This window comes from Tenebrio molitor, chromosome 4 (genome assembly GCF_963966145.1).
Source record: "Tenebrio molitor chromosome 4, icTenMoli1.1, whole genome shotgun sequence".
In the NCBI taxonomy this organism is placed as follows: domain Eukaryota; kingdom Metazoa; phylum Arthropoda; class Insecta; order Coleoptera; family Tenebrionidae; genus Tenebrio; species Tenebrio molitor.
In genome coordinates this window covers 6,463,307-6,482,065 of record NC_091049.1, presented here as the reverse complement: position 1 = coordinate 6,482,065, position 18,759 = coordinate 6,463,307, and the positions used below count along the sequence as shown (strand labels likewise).

Sequence of the window (18,759 nt, the reverse complement as noted above, 5' to 3'; positions counted from 1 at the left end):
ACAATTATATTCATTTCAGACCAGTAAAGTGGTCTATAAGTCACACGTGTGTTATAAGACATAACTCACGTGCGAATTATTTACACACAGTGATCTATAAGTCATGGGTGTCTTATAAGTCATAACTCACGTGTGAATTATAACTGTAACTTACTGTTGAGGTACATTTACATTTATTTGCAATTGTTGCACTTGTAGATACAATTTTCTATGCCACTTGTGTGTTATGTTCGATGACATGAGAAAATTATACCTCGAGGCTTAGGGACCTACTATTTTAATAATAATATTAATAATAATGATAACATTGTGAAGTCAAGATCATTTTTGGAATTAGAATCGTAATTTTGAGATTTTGTGCAGCTTTGAACAATTTTTTTGAGGTTTAATCAAAACCAAAATCGTCTTTACTCACTCTACTTTTTCCAAAACAATCATGTTAGAACATTTTCATTTTTATTAATTGTCTAATAGATCCTGCATACAATAATAAATCTAGAACTATCTTAACTATGCCTAGATCTCTACTTTCAAGCATCATCTCTTTTACATCCCTTTTTCAAAATCTAGTGACCGCGGGTACCATTACTACCCCTAATGTCAAGGTCGTACTCTTCCACTCCTTCGTCGCTCGTTTTCTTCTTATTCCTGCAGTTGAACGCCAACACCTTGTAGGACATAAACTGCGAGAAAATCCCCTTCGAAGGTACGTACAACCCCTGATAGATAAACCCGTGCGGGAAGACCTTCCCCAAGACGATACCCCCATCGTGGCGCACTCTCCCGATGTACAAATCCTGCCCCAGCACTTTCCCACCCCCGACCAGATTGTGGTCGGTCAGCATGTGCAAGTCTTCACTTTTCGTGGCCACCCATTCGAACGCCTCAACATCTTGACTGCACAAAATCTAAAATGTTTTCAAAATTGTCCCAAAATGAAAACAGTCGCCTGTGCTACTCACGTTCACCACCGTGAAAGGATCGTTCTTGACATCCTTGGTGATGCCGAGCGACGTGATCCGCGCCGATTTGCTGCTAGGGATTATCATCCCTGCGAAGACTTCGTTGATGAGTTTCAGCTGGACCAGACCGACGTAGAAGACTTCTCTCGAGGAGTCTCTCCCTCCGGGGACCGCATCTTCCGGAACCGTCCCGGTGTAGAGCGTCCAGTAGTAACCTGCAAGCAAGAACTGCAGATCGGAGGAGGAAGTGTCGATACTTACTGCAGTTGCCGCTCGTGAATCTGATATCCGCTAGCGCGAGTGGAAGAAGAGAAATCAGGATAACGAGTGGTGTAGCTGCCATCTTAATTAATGAATGGTTCGATGTGTTTACATGATTAATTTACAGCATCAATCCTGGAAATTTGCATCTATTAATAAATACTCGAGTTATCTTTGAGGTTAAATAATGTGACCTCTTAGACGGGTTTCCCATAATAATAATTGATTGAAGGGGCGGGTGCGTCACATTCTGTTCGTCAGTCCCCGACGAGTCGATATCGTCTTGCTCGACCGTCACAAAAATGTAATACTTGTGTGTCAAAAAAATAAGACACGGCGTCTAGGCCGGATTGATCTTTATCAAATGGTTTGAATTGTCACGTTGTCGTTTTATTTTTCTCCTATGGCCACCCACCCAATTCTTAGCAGCACGCAGTGTTGCTCAATCCTTCTGATCGAGTGTGGTAGGTTATTATAATTATTTCATTACATATTATCGTTATATCATGCTATCTTCTCATTGTTTTATCTGATTTCTTTTTAACCATTTCTCCCAAACATTTTATCTTTGGTCTGCAGTGTTTATTTGCATAGATAAGACTAATTGGTCATAACATAACAGTTGCACCGAGGAAAAGAAGAAAATAACATTCTTATTAATAGATGTTGAGATTATCAGGTGACCCTGTGATTTCCATTAAAAACAGCAGAAGAAATTCGTTTATTCAGTTGATTATTCGCGATGAGTGCAACTGTTTTGATTGTCACACTTTTTCTCCTCCAACTTGTCGCCCTCGAGGCTCACAAGAACTGTGGTAAGGATAGTATCTTCACTTAAGAAATTTTCTCAAAAAGGGAGTAGGTTACTACTGGACAAGCTACGACGGCACCACCCCTAGCAATGCCGTCGAAGTTGGTAAAACCCCGAGCGGAGAGACCTCCTACGTGGGGAAGGTCCACCTCCATCTGTTCAACAAGATCTTTGTGGGGATGATCATCCCGAGCAGACAAGCCGCTTACGTCACTTATTTCACAACCGTCATGGATATCCAAAATAACGACTTCAGATCAGTCGAGGTAGAAATGTTTGTCATTTGAGTTTTAGCTAGTTAGGGGTTGTAGATTTTGTGCAGTGACGACAGAAGTGGATTCGAGTGGGTTGCCACCACGAGCAAGGATCTTCATTCAATTCAAGACACGCTCGTGCCAGCTGGGGCGTGTTTTGGGCAGAATCTGTACATCGGGAGGGTGCAGATCAATGGGGGTGTCATGATGGGGAAGGTGTACCCGCCCTTGTTCCTGCTTGAGGGACTTTACATACCCCACTATGGTACATACCGTCAATATTACTCGTTCGAAGTTTTGACTTACAGATGTGACAAGAAGAAAGAAGAGATAAAAGACAAAAAAGAGAAAAGAGAGGAACCAGAATTGAAAGAAATGTCTGATATAGATAAGCTCATTGAAGATGCTTTCAAAGACATCTAAATAACACACATTTTTGTAATTTTGATAGAACTTTTGAAAGCGAGAAATACATTTTTGAAACACTGCTCTTGTTCCTCCTACTGTTAAAGATTTTTTTCTGGTTGCGACTTTCAAGCGTCACTTGTGTCGTTTTACCGTAATCTCCAAAACTGGTGACCTTGTGACCTTTGGGATAAACAATGTCAGAATGGATCAGATTATGTGTGTGTTCGGTACCATGGCAGTGAAACTTTCAATTTTGACGATTTTGGTGCTTCACTTTTCTTCACTCAAGGCTGATCATGATTGCCGTCAGTTCCCAACTTTACCAGTTGCTTCACTATGATCTTCATGGACTACTGAAGAGGCGTTCTATGTCCAATTGATGGACCATATTATCCCAGGCATGGTCATCACAAGCAAGCAATATCTTCTCTACTCGTGGTACTTCTTCTTCTCAACTGCCAAGACTTGCCTCGGAATCGAAGTACCTTTTTGACTCTATTTGGAGACTTTAGTGCTGTCAAAGAAGCATTCGCTTGGGTACCAACAACCAGTACCAATCTCTTCGATGTTTCTATTTTTTCTTCTTATGTAAGAAAGACCTCCAAGAGGAAACTCTTCAGTTTTCACGCCAAAAATAATTATCATTGACTTTTAAGATGTCATTATAGACAATGATTTTATTTCTTCAGATTAGCTCTCTGTAAAAACCTAGAAAACTTTGTAGTGTGAAGGTTAAGGTCATTTTGCTCATCTCAATAAACATATCAGTCAACTGGAACAGTGTAAATTGCAAACAATAAACAATAATAAATATTCTGTTATCTCTTAGGTTGTGACTCTTTATCAATCTCCCAAAATAATAATCACCACCCGATTGTGGCTTCAGTACCATTCCAATTGTGATTGTAATTCCTGGTTGCAAAACCAAATATTTTTGGACTGGAGGAATTTTGATAATTTTTTTCAATTTGTTGTAAACTACGCAATTAATTATATTAAATCTATATTAGTTATCATGAAGATACTTGAATTAATCGCGGTACCAGTAAAGGTTATCTCAGCTATTTGCTATAAAAGAATGCCGAAATAAAATTCGCCTTAGACGAGTCTTTCACACGGTACCAAAATGGCAAGTGTAAGTGGCATCGTTATCACTTTTATTTTGTTAAGTGCCCACTACCAAGTCTCTGGACAACACCAGGACTGCAGTAAGTTGTTACGTTGCCCCAAAAAATCCAAATACATTTTTTCTTTGAGATTATTGCTTTTACGACTACACCGGTGTACTTCCTATTGACGCCGTCGTTGGAGGTACCGACCAAATCGGACAACCCTTCTACATAGGTCTGGTCCACTTCCACCAACTGAACGCGTTCTCCGTTTGCATGATTTTGTCCAACTTCCAGTCCATCTATGTGAGCGCTTTGGACACCATCTTCAAAATTAATCCCTCTCTCCACGTGATGGTACAGTGAGATCCGCATCTATTTCGTTCGGTGGAAGGGTGAAAGGTTTATTCTAGATCATGACGAGCCACCACCAAGACCAGTTGAAGTGGGAATCGACAAACATCCATCGAATGCACAATTTCGAGATCGTCACGGCTGCCAAGATTGGGTTGAGTAATATATACTTTGGGAGGGTGCAGCATGGGGGGAGGACACTCGTGGGGCAGGTTTATCCGCACAATACTAACTATCGGGGGTTTTACATGAGCTCGAGGACCAAGAGGCACCAGTACACCTCGTTCGAGATTTTGACTTTTAGTCAACCTCCATTTATTGACGACTATGACGTATGAGACGCAATTTGAAAATTTTGTTTTAGCGATTTTAGAGGACAAATACTAAGAATATTGATGTAAAGTAAAAAAAACATTTAAATTGAAATAAACAACGATAGAGATAGATAGATAAGATATTTTGAAATTATTTTTTATACGTTTTTTAAACTGAAAATTATTTTAGAAATTAATAATTTGCAAAACGTCAAAATCAACTGTTTTCGGGAAATGAAATTAAATATAATAATTTTTGAATATGAAATTAGAAATTATGTCGGCGATGATTATCTGTGTAAAACTAAAATGAGGTCGTTGATTAATTCACACCAAGGTTAATAGTTTTTGATTTTTAAAAACTCATTTCTTAATCCCATTTTTTTGTAATAATTGTTAATTTGTAAAATGTTAACACAACTTGTGAAAAAATTGTTGCTTGTCGTTTCGCCGGTTTGTTGGTTATGAATACGGTAGAGTTATTTTTTATTGATGTTTTAGTTGTATTCATAACCTCTGACACTTACATAATCAATTATAGTAATTTTGTTTATTTTCAATAATTAAAAACAATAGCTGATAAGATAATAGCAACAATTTGCAGTCATGTTTGACATAATATTATATTATTTTTAATTTTATTATGAAAATCTTGTTTTGCATTTTAAGACCACCATTGTCACTTAGGTACCTGTATGTTATTTGAAATTGAAAGAAGTTGTGTCAATTCTGAGAGGGTAATAAGTCACGAAAGACAAACGTCAATTCTTTGAGTTATGACAGTTATCAACCCCCAGAGTATGCCACTTGTCATTTATTAATAAGAGAGTTTATTTTAAATAAATTAAAATGAACAAACAACAGTAGTTTTTTTGCATATCGTAATGAAAGTAGCACTTTTTTAACCGAAAAATCGTAACGAAATTATGACTGTTTTAAACGGAAAATCGTAGTGAAAGTAGTATTTTTTTGCATCATTTTATTCCATCTTCTTGTAGACGATTGTCAAAGCATACCTACTTTTTTTTTTAATTTCTCAACTTACAACGATATACAAAAAATTGCGTGTACAAACGCGTTATGAAAGTCTCTATTTTCACTCATTTGTTTGATTAACTCGGGCTACGCCCTCGTTAATCAAACTGCAAATTCATGAAAAAAAGTATGACTTTCATAATTAGTTGTACAAATAACTATTTGTAAATGTTTATTATCGTAATATTAATAACATAATTACATAAACATTTTTGTTTTATTGTTGTTTTTTTTTTATTATTTTGTTCCTGTTGGACAAATTAAGTGTGGGATGCAACACTAGACTCGTAGATTAATCCATACAGATTTTATACCACTGGAATTTTGTTTCTGTTAAACCAATTAGGTGTGGGAAGCGAAACTAGACTCGTAGATTGATCCATACGGATTTACAATACTGGAATTTACTTTCTATTGGACTAATTGAATGTGGGCAACAAAACTAGATTCGTAGATTAACCCATACGAATTTTATGACACTGGAATTTTGTGTCGGTTGGACCAATTAGCTGTGAGAAGCAAAACTAGACTCGTAGATTGATTTATATGGATTTTATAGTGCTAGAATTTTGTTTCTATTGGACAAGTTTGGTGTGGGAAGCAAACCTAGACTCGTAGATTGATCCATACGGATTTTACAACATTGGAATTTAGTTTCTGTTGGAACAATAATAATTGAGTGGGGGAAACAAAACTAGACTCGTAGATGAATCCATACGAATTTTATAACAGTGGAATTTTGTTTTCTATTGGACCAATTAGGTGTGGGATGCAAAACTAGACTCGTAGATTAATCCAAAGCGCTGGAATTTTGTATCTATTGGACCACTTAGGTGTGGAATACAAAACTAGACTCGTATATTAATTCATACGGACTTTATAGCGCTGGAATTTTGTTTCTGTTGGACCAATTAAGTGTGGGAAGCAAAACTAGGGTCGTAGATTGATCTATATGGATTTTACAGCACTGGAATTTTGTTTCTGTTAGACCAGTTAGCTGTGGGAAACAAAACTAGACTCGTAGATTAATCCATACGAATTTTATAACAGTGGATTTTTTTTCTATTGGACCAATTAGGTGTGGGATGCAAAACTAGACTCGTAGATTAATCCATACGAATTTTATAGTGCTGGAATTTTGTTTTTGTTAGACCAACAAGGTGTGGGAAGCAAAACTAGAGTCGTAGATTGATCTATACGAATTTCATAACACTGGAATTTTGTTTCTATTGGACCAGTTGAGTGTTGGAAACAAAACTAGATTCGGAGATTGATCCATACGGATTTTATGACAATGGAATGATAATTTACGTGTCTGTGTTTAACGTGGTTTGAAAAAATATTTTGAAAACTTCGCATTTAATAATTCGCATTAATAATAATTAATAAGGGTACGAATCAATCTAAGAGGTGACTGTTTGCTTTCAAAGCTTCTAATTCTCTAAAAATGTGACCGTCTCCATCGCGTGTTTTTTCTAAATCAAATTACATATTTGCTTAGCTTTGGCTTATTATTTTTTTAGGAATTGTGGCGACTCCACCCTGTACTTATGTTTGCATTGTCTGTAAAATATGTGTAGGTTTTATTAAATTCGCATCGGCCGGAGCGGGTCCCGAACCAATCCGCCGCCGCCGCCGCATCCGACCCTCGCCCTTATTGCCGCCCTTATAAAAGCCACCCTTTCGCTTGGCGTTCCTAGGCAAAGTGTTAACTCAATATCCGCGTTGTCTTAAGTTTTCTATGTAATTTGCATGGAAGCCATTTTGAAAGCTCAGTGGAAGTGTGCCGTGAGGGGAGCCGTCCGGGTAGGAGGTAAGAAAGAGACGACCAGATACTTCCCTCTATAATATATCCTGTTTTTGGGGGCGGCGGGTGGGGGCGGGCGGCTTTATTTCGGGGGCTTCGCATCGGGAGCTCAGGTTCGCTGTAAGGAAATTACATAAACCTTAAGTAAGCGACTCTGACGCTGCTGTCAGACTGAAATTCAGAATATTATGATTAATTATGCGCCGCTCCGCACACTTTATCTCGCCGACTACCCTACTGATAAGGTTACCGACGCCATCTTGCAACTCGCACGCAAGAAAAAGACGCGACGATCCGCGATTGTTATCGGGGCGAGGGTCGGATCGGACCCGCGGGAGGCTCGGACCCGTGCAAATTATTATGACTTGTGGGATATTTGCGTTTTTCAACTATCAGCACCGGCAACTTCGATAGCTTCGACGAAGCGTCAACGGGAAGTTTCTAAGCTCTTGATCGGGAAGTTTCGCCGTTAATTTATGCACGGGGCCCGCGGCAACAGATAACGGCCATTTTGCAAAGAAACTTGCCTCCAAATCACAACTACGAGATTCATCGATTCCACCTGACATAACCGGCGTTGCTCACAACTACTTTTTGTTCGAATCTGCACAAAGCAAAACTGTCATTTCTTAAAAAAAAATTGACAACTTTTGGAAATTTCAATTTTTTTCTACTTTCGATGTGTATCTGGTATGATGTGTGGGCGTGCTCCAATCTGTTAAGACTAAACTGTCTCATTTGACAAATCTGGGTTTATGTCGTTCGGAAATGGAACCTCCTGTGGGGGAAGTTTCCCATCTCGAGACAAATTTAAACGAGATAATAATATTTACTTAGAAGGGGGAAAATAAAGGACATTTGAGAAAATAAATTGTTCGTGAGAATTATTGTCTCAGAAAATTTGTGTCAGAATTAAAAATCAATTGGAACGAAATATGGACGTTACGCTGGACACTTTCCATCAACAGCTTTATAAATAAATGCTTAAATGTGACAGTGCAAGATGTGACAGAGCTTCATCTTGCTGAAGTCAGATAATTTGGCATGGCAAAAATAAATTTATAATTCTTGGACACAGATTTGCACAAGACGCATATTTTGTGATTTTTTTTTCTTTATAAAATTAATTATGTCCATGAAAAAGATATACTAGATTTTTTACAATTTTTGAAAATGCCAGACCAGAAAGCATATGACTAGTTTACTTTATCTGCCGCTCGTCAGCGGAGATAATAACTTTATCTGCCGCTCGTCTAGTATAAATTAGTTTGAATTAATTCTGTTAAATTTAAATTATTTTCACCAAAGAGCAATTTGTTATAATTTTTTAAAACCGGTATAATATGCGTTGTTTACTATAGTAGATTGTGACAGTTAGGTTTTTGGCATAAGCTTTGGCGACTTTAAACCCCTTTTAAAGTAACTCAAAACCCCATTTTTCCTAATTTAGTTACAAATGAAACCTAACTGAATTAAATCCGGCAACAAAAATGTACACAGCCCCTAATTAATCTCGACACGGCTGACGAACGAGCCTCCCGAAAGCTCGGTCAAACCCAATTAAAAAACCGATCCGACCGCCCTAATCCACTCGTTACACTTTTTCCAGCTTTTAAGCTTGCGGATTTGCACGTTTTTTATCCCGACGAGTCGAGTTGTGATAACGACCGTGTCCGCCCCAATTAAAAAGCCGGAGAATTTTCATCCCTTTTTTCCGAGGTCGATGTGACGTCGAGGGTGCGTAAGGACGACGTCGTCGAAATCTGTTTCCTTTGTGTCGAAAGTGTAGCGTTTGGATCCCTTCAATTAGGTCCAAAACACATAAAACCTGTGTGTGCTCTAAATTCCGTCTAGTACCTTATTTGCAGTGTTGGGCGTTTTCATTAATAGCACAGTCTTAAAGGGCATAATGGCCTTCGTAAATTTAATGGTTTAGGTTTCGTCCCGTATTACATTCACTAACTTAACCTTAGGTAAAATCTTGTATAATTTATTGTATTTCTCCCCTACTAAGTTAATAGTATCGTTTTATCATTTAAATTGGCAAAGTTCCAGTTTACAAACGGCTAAAAGGGAAAGATCTCAACCGGAGAGAATATTACGCTAATCCTTCGCAGGACCGCTGATCGTTATTGGGTCGTGCACGCGCCCTACGCATTATTTTTAACATAATTCACGAATCTGCTCCGCCGACAGCGCAAACAACAAATTTACACTTTCATTACAAAACTTTTTTTTTTCGCTGAACAAATCGAACATATTTACTTTGTTTGCCTATCTAGGGTGACGCTTTTCCCCAAAACAAAACGCTGAAAAGCTTTACAATCTCGTTCATTGTCTATCAAGCAGCTTTCTTATCTACGTAAGAATGCTTTTCATCTTGACGTTCGAAGCTATCGATCTACTTAGTTGTTGCCTGAGCTTTTTGTTAACCACCTTAAAAACTTCTGGGTTCTCGTTACGCAAACTTTGCTTTCATAGTTCGATACACTGATTGGAAGTGGAGGTTTTTTGGCCGGCCTCATATACTGTTATAACGGGAGCTTAACAAAAGGGCTAATTACACATTTTTTAGAGCGGTGAAAAAATGAAGGTGAAAGCGGGCGAGGCAGCTTTCAAATTGAACGGACAAAAGCGTAATGGAAATGTTTTCAAAATTATTTTTTCAAGTTTTACAGTAGAGCTTTTGATTGATTTTGATTTGCTGTAAGGTTGCTTAAAATATTTAAATAAACAACGACGGAATTCTAGAGGCGTGAACTAAATCAGAAATTTAGTAAAAAAGACTTAATTGATGCTATTTTTGATTAGAAAAATTAGTAAAGTCAATGAAATATTAATCATTAAAAACGTCATTTTAGAAAATTACTATCACATTAGACAACTGAGGCACAAGTATTCAAGAAGCTTTTAATGCAACTACACTAAGCTTTGAACGAAAGCTCATCTCGAATGAACAGCGAGCTTGTAAGATTAAAACAAAACTTTTAAATTTCTAGTAGCTTAAATGACAACATAAAAAACTATCACCTGAGAAAGAGAAATAATCGAGAATCACAGTTTTTGATAAAAATAATCTTGCAAAACTCAATTGATAAAGCTCTTCGTTCCAAATCAATGTTGGCATTATTAATGATTTTATAAAATTGTGTTTATTTGTAAAAACAAAAAATATGTAGAAATAAAGTATCGAAAATGTTTGACTAGTGAAAGCTTTGAGTAACATTGTATGAAACAAAATAGCTAAAGGGCCTACATAAAACGAGGTTTAAGTAAGAAATAAAAATTGAACTGGCTAATTAATAGAACTATTCTAAGAAAAATAAAAATTAGACACCATTTTTAATTAATTCTGCCTGAAAAAGCTTTTGAAAAGCTCGATTGTGGAAGTGTCTGTTCAAAATAAATGATTAAAAAAGGGAAGCTCATTTCACTCTTTGTGCTTTGTAAGATCTGATGTTAAAAAATTAATGGAATGTTAGATTAGAGTACTTGAAGCTCCCAAAGCACAACTAATATAAATGTTTGTTCTAAATTGAGAAATATGTTCGAATTAATAAAAAAACTAATTAGCTCAACTTAAAGAAAATTCAAATAAATTTTGAAACTGAGTTAATTATTACCTATTTATTGGGAGAGGAAAACGACGCAGAATTGATTTTTTTAAATGCATTTGTTACTACGCGGTAAAAAATTGATTAAACAAAAATTTTACTTAATATCTCAGAAAGTGGTTTAAAGAAAACTGTTTCTAAAAAAAATTCGCGATAATCATTTCTTTAATAAGCTCACATAAAAATTATATACCTAACCCTTTAAGCTCTGTTAGGTCAGTTTGTCGAAATATTATGATAAGCGAAATTTGACTAAATTATTTAAATATTTAAATTGTTCGCCGAATATTCATTAAAAAGCTTGATAGGAATTTCTTTACATTGGTGATGAAAAGCTTTTAATTTAAGTCAGTCCCAAATGATAACTTAATTATACACAAATGCGTTCATAAAAAAATTAAACATTTAGATATCAAAAGCTTTGATATTTTTATCACTTTTGGTTAATTTGACATGGCGATTGACGTAAATATTTGTTTTTTTTTTTTTTTTGAAAAGTTCCTGTTTATTAGCCTATATTGTGAAAAAAAAAAGAAATTAGAGCTTTTAATCTCCAACTAGAACTTTCACTACATAATCCTATTTATTCATTTATTCTCTTTCAGAAGCTCCTCCAACGTTAACCGTAGCTTACAAATATTCAACTCTTTTAATTTGAATTGAACAGATCCTCTTAATTTTTCATTGTGCTTTTTAGAACTTCTTCCTAAGGCAACGTTTTAAACCCGTTTTTTTTTCTAAACAAAAAAGAAATTAAAGGCTCGTACCTAATTAACTTACAAAAGCTTTATTTCATTTAAACTAACGCACTCAACCTAGTCCAGCTTTTTATAAACTTGTAACTTCCAACAACTAAAATTTTCAGTTGGCAATTCTATTTATATTATCTCGAAAAGTGGTTTAAATAAAACTGTTTCTTAAAAAAATTCGAAATAATTTCTTTAAAAAGCTCAGATAAAAATTATATTCCTGAAGCTTTAAGCTCTGTTAGGTAAGTTTGTCGAAATGCTATGATTAGCGAAATATTTAAATTGTTCGCCGAAATATTCATTAAAAAGCTTGATAGGAGTTTCTTTACATTGGTGATAAGAAGCTTTTAATTTTTAATTAACGTAGATGGAAGAAATTGTTTAATGGAAAGAAAAGAAAATATTCCAAGAATTATTTCTGTTAATATAATGTATAGCTTGAAGCTCTGTTTCAAAACATCCTCTTAATATTATTGATGGAAAAAATAAATATTATAACATAACCTAAGTTACATTAAATTTTTGTTGGGTTTAAGCTCATTTATTTTGTACAAAATTAAAAATTAGAAGAATATTAGTTGCAAAGTGGGTCTGAATAGTTCCAATTAACGCTTTTGAATTATAATTAATATGTTACGTAAGTTTAGTAAAAAAAAACTAAATAAGGGAAGATTTACGTAAGTGCAAAAAGTTTAAAATAAAGCTTTTTCAATTGAAGTAAGAGTGTTACAGTTTATTATTTTAAGTAGGTACTTGCAACACTCGAGAGAGCTTTCAGAACAACCTGGTTTCATGTTATTCAAAAAGTCGCACTAGAGCTTTTAAAACTTAATTACAAATTAACAATCTGTGCAAATGTAATTTATCAATAAACTTTGTTAGCGTCATTTCCAAAAAATCAAAATTTGTTGGTCAAAAAGCCTGAGAAAAACTTTGTAAAGCTCAACCCATCAAAGGTCAATATCGACAGAATGTAGCGCGTAGAGCGTTAAGGATATAAAAAATACTATCAGGTACTGAACAATCTTCATTAAATATTTTGTCACCACTTTGACAATAGTCAGAGCTTCGAAAGCACAATCAATCGTCGACGATCTGTAATGAACTGACTCATCACACTAAGCTCAAAACATTTTCAACACAAACATCTAAAAACTCATAATCAAATTAAGCCGAAAGAGCTTAACCTCGAGCTTTTCAAGTTGATATGTTAAAGCTTATTATTCGAAATAGGTGTTCACAAACGGAGCAGCTTTCAGGACAACTCTGCATCAATATTAAAAATCAAAAGCAAAAAATGTGTAAAAAAAAATTTGATCTGAAACTTTTAAAGCTCACTGAATCAAAAGTCTGGTCACAAAGGACACACTTACTGAAGAAACTTCATCAAATTTTTTGTGAGCGCTTTGATAACAGTTACAGTTTCGAAAGCACAATTATAGATCGTCGACGAACTATACCAAATGAATTGGCTCATGCAGACCCAAAAAGCTCAATTCATTTTCGACACAAACATCAAAAAAGCCACAATCAAATTAAACAAACAAAGTTTAATCTTAAGCTTCTCAAGTTGAGCGGTTACAGTTTAAAAGCTCGAGATAAAAAATTTAAAGCTCACTGCATGAAAAGTAGAATTAATGAACAGGGTTTATACATTTTTTTGTGACGATTTTGACAGCAGTAAGAGCTTCTAAAGCGCAATCAAAGGTCGTCGATTTATAATAAACGAACTCACCGCAATAACGAAGCTCCAAAAAGCTCAAAACCTTGTCGACACAAACATCAAAAAAGCCACAATTAAACAACGACCAGCCCTTTACCAGGCCATTCATCAAGCTGCAAAAGAGTGAATGAGCTTTCACGAAAAAAAGGAAAAAAGCTCGATGATCAAGTGCGAGTCCGTTTTTATTCTTTCACACATGCGCCTTTCATCGTAGGGATTCTTTCATTTTTGCCTGTTTTATTATTGCTGTCCGTCTCTGTTCGACACCGGCCGCCCGTTATCCAGACAGAGACGGACTATGTGGAGATTTATGGGCCGGCCGAACGAAAGCACATTCGAAAACGGGAACGTTGTTTGCGGTAATCGGCCCGGATTTTTACGCCGCCCTTTACAAACAATTAATTAATCGCCGGATGTAAACAGGGGAGGCGGCTCGGTTTTAATTAAGTTGTTTGTCGGGCTTTTTTCGAGGGATTTTTTAACAGACCGCGGCCTTTTTGCGGCTTTTCTGAATTAATCGGAAAGCCGCAGGTCGGGCCGGATCGGACCCATCAAACGTTAACGTCGTCAGACCGTGATGGTTACTTAAACAATCGATTAGGTGAGAGATCAATCGTTCATTTGAATGATTGGGGGTTGTTGTGACACGTGACACGTTTAGCGCCCCGGATTTTGTTGCTTTTTCGGAATTAAGTCACACGGCTGATTGACGTTCACAACACAATGCAAACTTCTTCAAAGTGGATCACAGTGTGCAACGATTTGAATTTATAAATAAATTAAATGCAAAGTTATTAAACCAGTACAAGAAGAGAAGATTTGGACTAGTTGTAGAAAGGAAAATTTCAATCGTAGATTGATTCGTACAGAATTGAATAAAACATACGTTCCTGTGAGTAAACTCTCTTTTGTAAAAAAAAAAAATGTACACATGTTGCATAAATAACTACTTTACTACACATGACTTTCTCTTTTCCTCGTAATTAAATATTGTCGAGGTTACAATACATTTATTAATGACAATTCAATATCTGGTAGAAAAATTAAGGAAAGCTCGGATTGTTCATTTATTTATATATAAATTAATTTCTCATGTTGTGCAAAACAGAACAAATTAAAAAAAAAAGATTAACTGTCAAGTCTTTTTTTCCAAATTTATACCTACGTTTAAAAAAATTTTTGCTTAAATCCTTTCTCACTTACAGATACATATGTATTTTGAATTTTAATTGTTTCTCTACAAAAACGCCAGTGAAGAGAGCCAAATTAAGGGGCTTTTAGGCGATTTTTGTCGACAAAGTGTGGCCAAAATAATTAATAAATTTTCCTGAAAAAAAATATATACCATAAAATTAGTTTAGATTCAGAGTTCTTGACATTCAAAGTGTCAAAAAAATATAAGAAAACATCAATAAAATACTGAACTTTTTTTTATATTTTTCTTTGTTTGTTAAAGCAGAAAAAATTGAAACGTGTGTTAAGTAAACTTTAAATTAAAATGGTTTAAGTCAATCTTGTCTAACTCCCAAATGAAAACTTAACTATAAACAAATGCGTTCATTTAAAACAAACAAAACATTTAGATATTAAAAGCTTTAATATTTTCATCACATTTGGTTAATTTGACATGGCGATTGACGTAAATTCCTGTTTATCAGTCTCTATTGTGCAAAAAAAAGAAATTAGGAGCTTTTAATCTTTAACTAGAACTTTCAGTTAGCGATCTTATATATTCCGTTTCAGAAGCTCCTCTAACATTCTGCGTAGCTTACAAATTCTCAATTCTTTTATTGAGTTTAACAAATCCACTTAATTTTTCATTGTGCTTCTTTAGAATTTCTTCTTAAAGCAATGTTTTAAACCTGTTTTTTACTGAACAAAAAAGAAATTAAAAGCTTGTACCTAATTAAGTTCCAAAAGCTTTATTTCATTTAAACTAACGCACTCAACCTAGACCAGCTTTTTACAAACTTGTAACTCCCAACTAGAGCTTTCAGTTGACAATTCTATTTATATTCCGTTTCCTAAGCTGCTCTCTAACATTTACAGCAACCTATAAATTTTCAATTCTTTTAACTGTAATTTTAAAGCTCCTCCCTTAAAGTTTTTTATTGTGCTTTTTTAAGTTTCTCCTGTATGAACAAATTCATTCATGTACAAAAATTTTAAACATTTACACATCAAAAACTTTTTATTTTCTTACTTTTGGTTAATTTGAGATGACGAAGTTGTCGTAAATCTTTATTTAGAAGTTCATGATTTTTGTTTGAAAAGTTCCTGTTTATCAGCCTTAATTATACAAAAAAAAAAAAAAAACATAGAAGCTCACAAGCTCTAACCAGGACTTTTAGTTAACAAACCTATTTATCCCGTTTCAGAAGCTCCGCCAACATTCAGCGTAGAGCTTACAAATTTTCAATTCTTTAAATTTGAATTTGACAGATCCACTTAATTTTTCATTGTGCTTTTTTAAAAATTTTTAGTAAAGCAACGTTTTAAAGCTGTCTTTTACTAAACAAAAATAGGAAACTGAAAGCTTGTACCTAATTAATTTCCAAAAGCTTTCTTTCGTTTAATTAAACTAACGCACTCAACCTAGTCTAGCTTTTTGCAAACTTGTAACTCCCAACTAGAGCTTTCGGTTGACAATTCTATTTATATTCCGTTTCCAAAGCTCCTCTCTAACATTTACGGCAACTTACAAATTGTCAGTTCTTTTAATTGGAATTTTAAAGCTTCTCCCAAGTTTCTTATTGTGTTTTTTTAAGTTTCTCACTGTATAAACATTTAGAAACTGCTTCATACCAAACTTTCGACTAGAGATTTGAAATTTTAAAGCTCCTACAAAGATACTTATTGTGTTTTTTTAAGTTTCTTAATGTATGAACGTCTAAAAACTGCCTCTTACCAAACGTTCGATTAGAGATTTGGAATTTTAAAGCTCCTCCTAAGTTTCTAAGTATGTTTTTTTCACGTTCTCGCTGTATGAACGTTTAGAAACTGCTTCATACCAAACTTTCTATTAGAGATTTGAAATTTTAAAGCTCCTACAAAAATTCTTACTGTGTTTTTTTCAAGTTTCTTACTATTGAACGTCTAAAAGCTGCCTCTTATCAAACGTTCGATTGGAGATTTGGAATTTTAAAGCTCCTTCTAAGACTCTTAGTATGTTTTTTTCAAGTTTCTCGCTGTATGAACGTTTAAGAGCTGCCTCTTACCAAACCTTCGATTGGAGATTTGTAATTTTACGGCTTCTACAAAGATTCTTATTGTGTTTTTTCAAGTTTTTTACTGTTGAACGTTTAAAAGCTGCCTCTTACCAAACTTTCGATTAGAGATTTGGAATTTTAAAGCTCCTCCAAAGATTCTTATTGTATTTTTTTCAAATCGTATGAAGGTCTTAAAGCTGCCTCTTACCAAACGTTCAATTAGAGATTTGGATTTTTAAAGCTCCTCCTAAGTTTCTTAGTGTGCTTTTTTCAAGTTTCTCGCTGTATGAACGTTTAGAAGGTACCTTTTACCAAACTTTATATTAGAGATTTTGAATTTTAAAACTCCCCTAAGTTTCTTATTGTGCTTTTTTCAAGTTTCTCACTGTATGAACGCCTAAAAATTTTCTCTTGCCAAGCGTTGCTGTTTTTATCATCGACAGATAATAATTGACATTTCATCTATTTTTTTTTCTCACAAATGTATGTATATCAGAAACTGTTTAAAATCACGTTGGAAAAATTTTGAAGATGATTCTCTCTGTATTTCTTTCCGTAAACTCTTATGTATTTGCAGTATTAAGAACTTCAGTTTTCATATTTTCTAGTTAAAAGTGAAAATTGTCATTTTCACCATTTTTTCTAAATTGTAAAAACTGTGAAACTCGAGCTTTGAAGCTTTACTGAAACCAATGGACGCATTCCAGTTTTTTCTACCTCTTGAAAACAAATATGCAACTTACGGAGAAAGCTTTTACACCGTCAATTTTAAAAAGCCTGTTTTCAAAGTTCTTTCAATTTCCTCATTCCGGACTTGACGCTTTATTTCGGTCTTGTATTAAAAGCTCTTGTTCTGGAATAACTTTCCTTCAATCTACCCCTGTCAAGCTTTTTACTTTTTCCAAACCTGCACAGCGAGCTTTTGCTTGTCTGTCCTACCGGTTCAAACAAATGTAAAATTCAACTGTTTCTTACCCTTAAGGAAACACAATCGGATCAAAATTCCAATCGAAACCGGAATTTCTACCCTGCGTGTAAAATTTCTCTCCCCTGGGTGCGTTAGTTTCTCTTATCTGCAAAGGTCACGAATTCCACCGAACAAGTTCCATTACCTGTCAACATTTCAAAAACGCACCCTTCCAGTCGAACTGGTCCGATTCCTTCCAGAACTGTTCACACGGGGTGATACAGTGACCAGTGGTCAGTCCCAAGCCCAGTTCTCCTCAAGACAACAACCCCACGTTTTTTTTCGGGCGGCGTGGTGTTTATCGAGCGCGCCAGCCCCGCACCCGCGCAACCCCTAAAAATGCGCTCGAGGGCGTAGCTAGAAAATGGCGGTACTTCCTCCTTATATCTAATATTTCCTTGTCTCATGCATATTTAACAGGTACAGCTTCCTTCTCTATCCGACGCTCCTGCGATCGCGTCTCTCTCCATCTTGAGGACCCTCCTGTCCTTCTCCCGCTCGCGAACCCACCCTCGAAATTTCTACATCTCAGCCCTCTCGCTCCCACCGAGCTCTAGATCTCTTTCTCTCTTAAAGGTGGAGGAGTTTTCTTTGTCTGCAGAACTGAGATTCGCCCATTTTATATTATATTGATTTAAGATGGCGGTGGAGCGGTTTCGCGTCCGTTCGCGGCCACGCACCGCTCCGCTCTCTCTCTCCGGGCCGCCCCCGACCGCCGCCAGACGGAGACGGCGAACGCTCGCCTCGCCGAAAATCCGAAGGAGTTCAAGGGTAGATTATTCAACCACGTTAAAGTTTTAGAATATATTAAAGCAGTAATCTCGAGTCACAGGAGTTGAATTTCCATGCTAAGTTAGATTAATACCTCGGAGAATTTACAATTTACGTGCCTATGTCATTATTTATGCCTGAAAGCTTCTTGAGATGTGTAATTTCCCTCCACTAAGATTAACATCTGCGCCCCACCGAGGCGCTCGAGTCCACGAAAAAATCAATCGATACGGTCCTGGGGGTTTTTTCCGGCCCCGGGCCCACATTAAATATCGATTAAGTGGAGCGGTTCGCTTAGAAATTCCATAATAATAAAGCAAGACGTGTTGGAACAAGCCAATGTAAATTTTGTCCGAGATTTTGCACGATTCTGGTCCTTCGGGCAGGACCGGGCTGGGGCGAGAGTCGGCT

At 35.8% G+C, this 18,759-nt stretch overlaps 3 protein-coding genes across 3 annotated transcripts; 2 read left to right on the top strand and 1 right to left on the bottom strand.

Moving 5' to 3' along the window:
• Positions 1 to 439: 439 nt before the first annotated feature.
• On the bottom strand, positions 440 to 13,513 carry LOC138128342 (uncharacterized). The gene is made up of 4 exons (XM_069044546.1): positions 13,414 to 13,513; positions 1,224 to 1,358; positions 963 to 1,177; positions 440 to 908 (listed from the first exon to the last, which is right to left on the bottom strand). Exons 2-4 carry the CDS (start codon positions 1,303 to 1,305, stop codon positions 567 to 569), a joined length of 639 nt encoding a protein of 212 aa, XP_068900647.1. The 5' UTR covers positions 1,306 to 1,358; positions 13,414 to 13,513; the 3' UTR covers positions 440 to 566.
• Positions 1,841 to 3,524, top strand: LOC138128341 (uncharacterized). Its single transcript, XM_069044545.1, has 3 exons — positions 1,841 to 2,038; positions 2,086 to 2,300; positions 2,346 to 3,524. The coding sequence occupies exons 1-3, from the start codon at positions 1,966 to 1,968 to the stop codon at positions 2,709 to 2,711; spliced, it is 654 nt and encodes a 217-aa protein (XP_068900646.1). The 5' UTR covers positions 1,841 to 1,965; the 3' UTR covers positions 2,712 to 3,524.
• On the top strand, positions 3,746 to 5,728 carry LOC138128344 (uncharacterized). The gene is made up of 3 exons (XM_069044547.1): positions 3,746 to 3,904; positions 3,954 to 4,162; positions 4,219 to 5,728. Exons 1-3 carry the CDS (start codon positions 3,823 to 3,825, stop codon positions 4,495 to 4,497), a joined length of 570 nt encoding a protein of 189 aa, XP_068900648.1. The 5' UTR covers positions 3,746 to 3,822; the 3' UTR covers positions 4,498 to 5,728.
• Positions 13,514 to 18,759: the final 5,246 nt, after the last annotated feature.

Bases quoted from the DNA above. Each gene is read 5' to 3' on its own strand.
- LOC138128342 (XM_069044546.1), bottom strand. From the start codon at position 1,305: ATGGCAGCTACACCACTCGTTATCCTGATTTCTCTTCTTCCACTCGCG. The intron at 1,178-1,223 runs GTAAGTATCGAC...TCTTGCTTGCAG, and splicing joins ATTCACGAGCGGCAACTGCA to GTTACTACTGGACGCTCTAC. The intron at 909-962 runs GTGAGTAGCACA...AAAACATTTTAG, and splicing joins ATCCTTTCACGGTGGTGAAC to ATTTTGTGCAGTCAAGATGT.
- LOC138128341 (XM_069044545.1), top strand. From the start codon at position 1,966: ATGAGTGCAACTGTTTTGATTGTCACACTTTTTCTCCTCCAACTTGTC. The intron at 2,039-2,085 runs GTAAGGATAGTA...AAAAGGGAGTAG, and splicing joins CGAGGCTCACAAGAACTGTG to GTTACTACTGGACAAGCTAC. The intron at 2,301-2,345 runs GTAGAAATGTTT...TAGGGGTTGTAG, and splicing joins ACGACTTCAGATCAGTCGAG to ATTTTGTGCAGTGACGACAG.
- LOC138128344 (XM_069044547.1), top strand. From the start codon at position 3,823: ATGGCAAGTGTAAGTGGCATCGTTATCACTTTTATTTTGTTAAGTGCC. The intron at 3,905-3,953 runs GTAAGTTGTTAC...TTTTTCTTTGAG, and splicing joins TGGACAACACCAGGACTGCA to ATTATTGCTTTTACGACTAC. The intron at 4,163-4,218 runs GTACAGTGAGAT...GGTTTATTCTAG, and splicing joins ATCCCTCTCTCCACGTGATG to ATCATGACGAGCCACCACCA.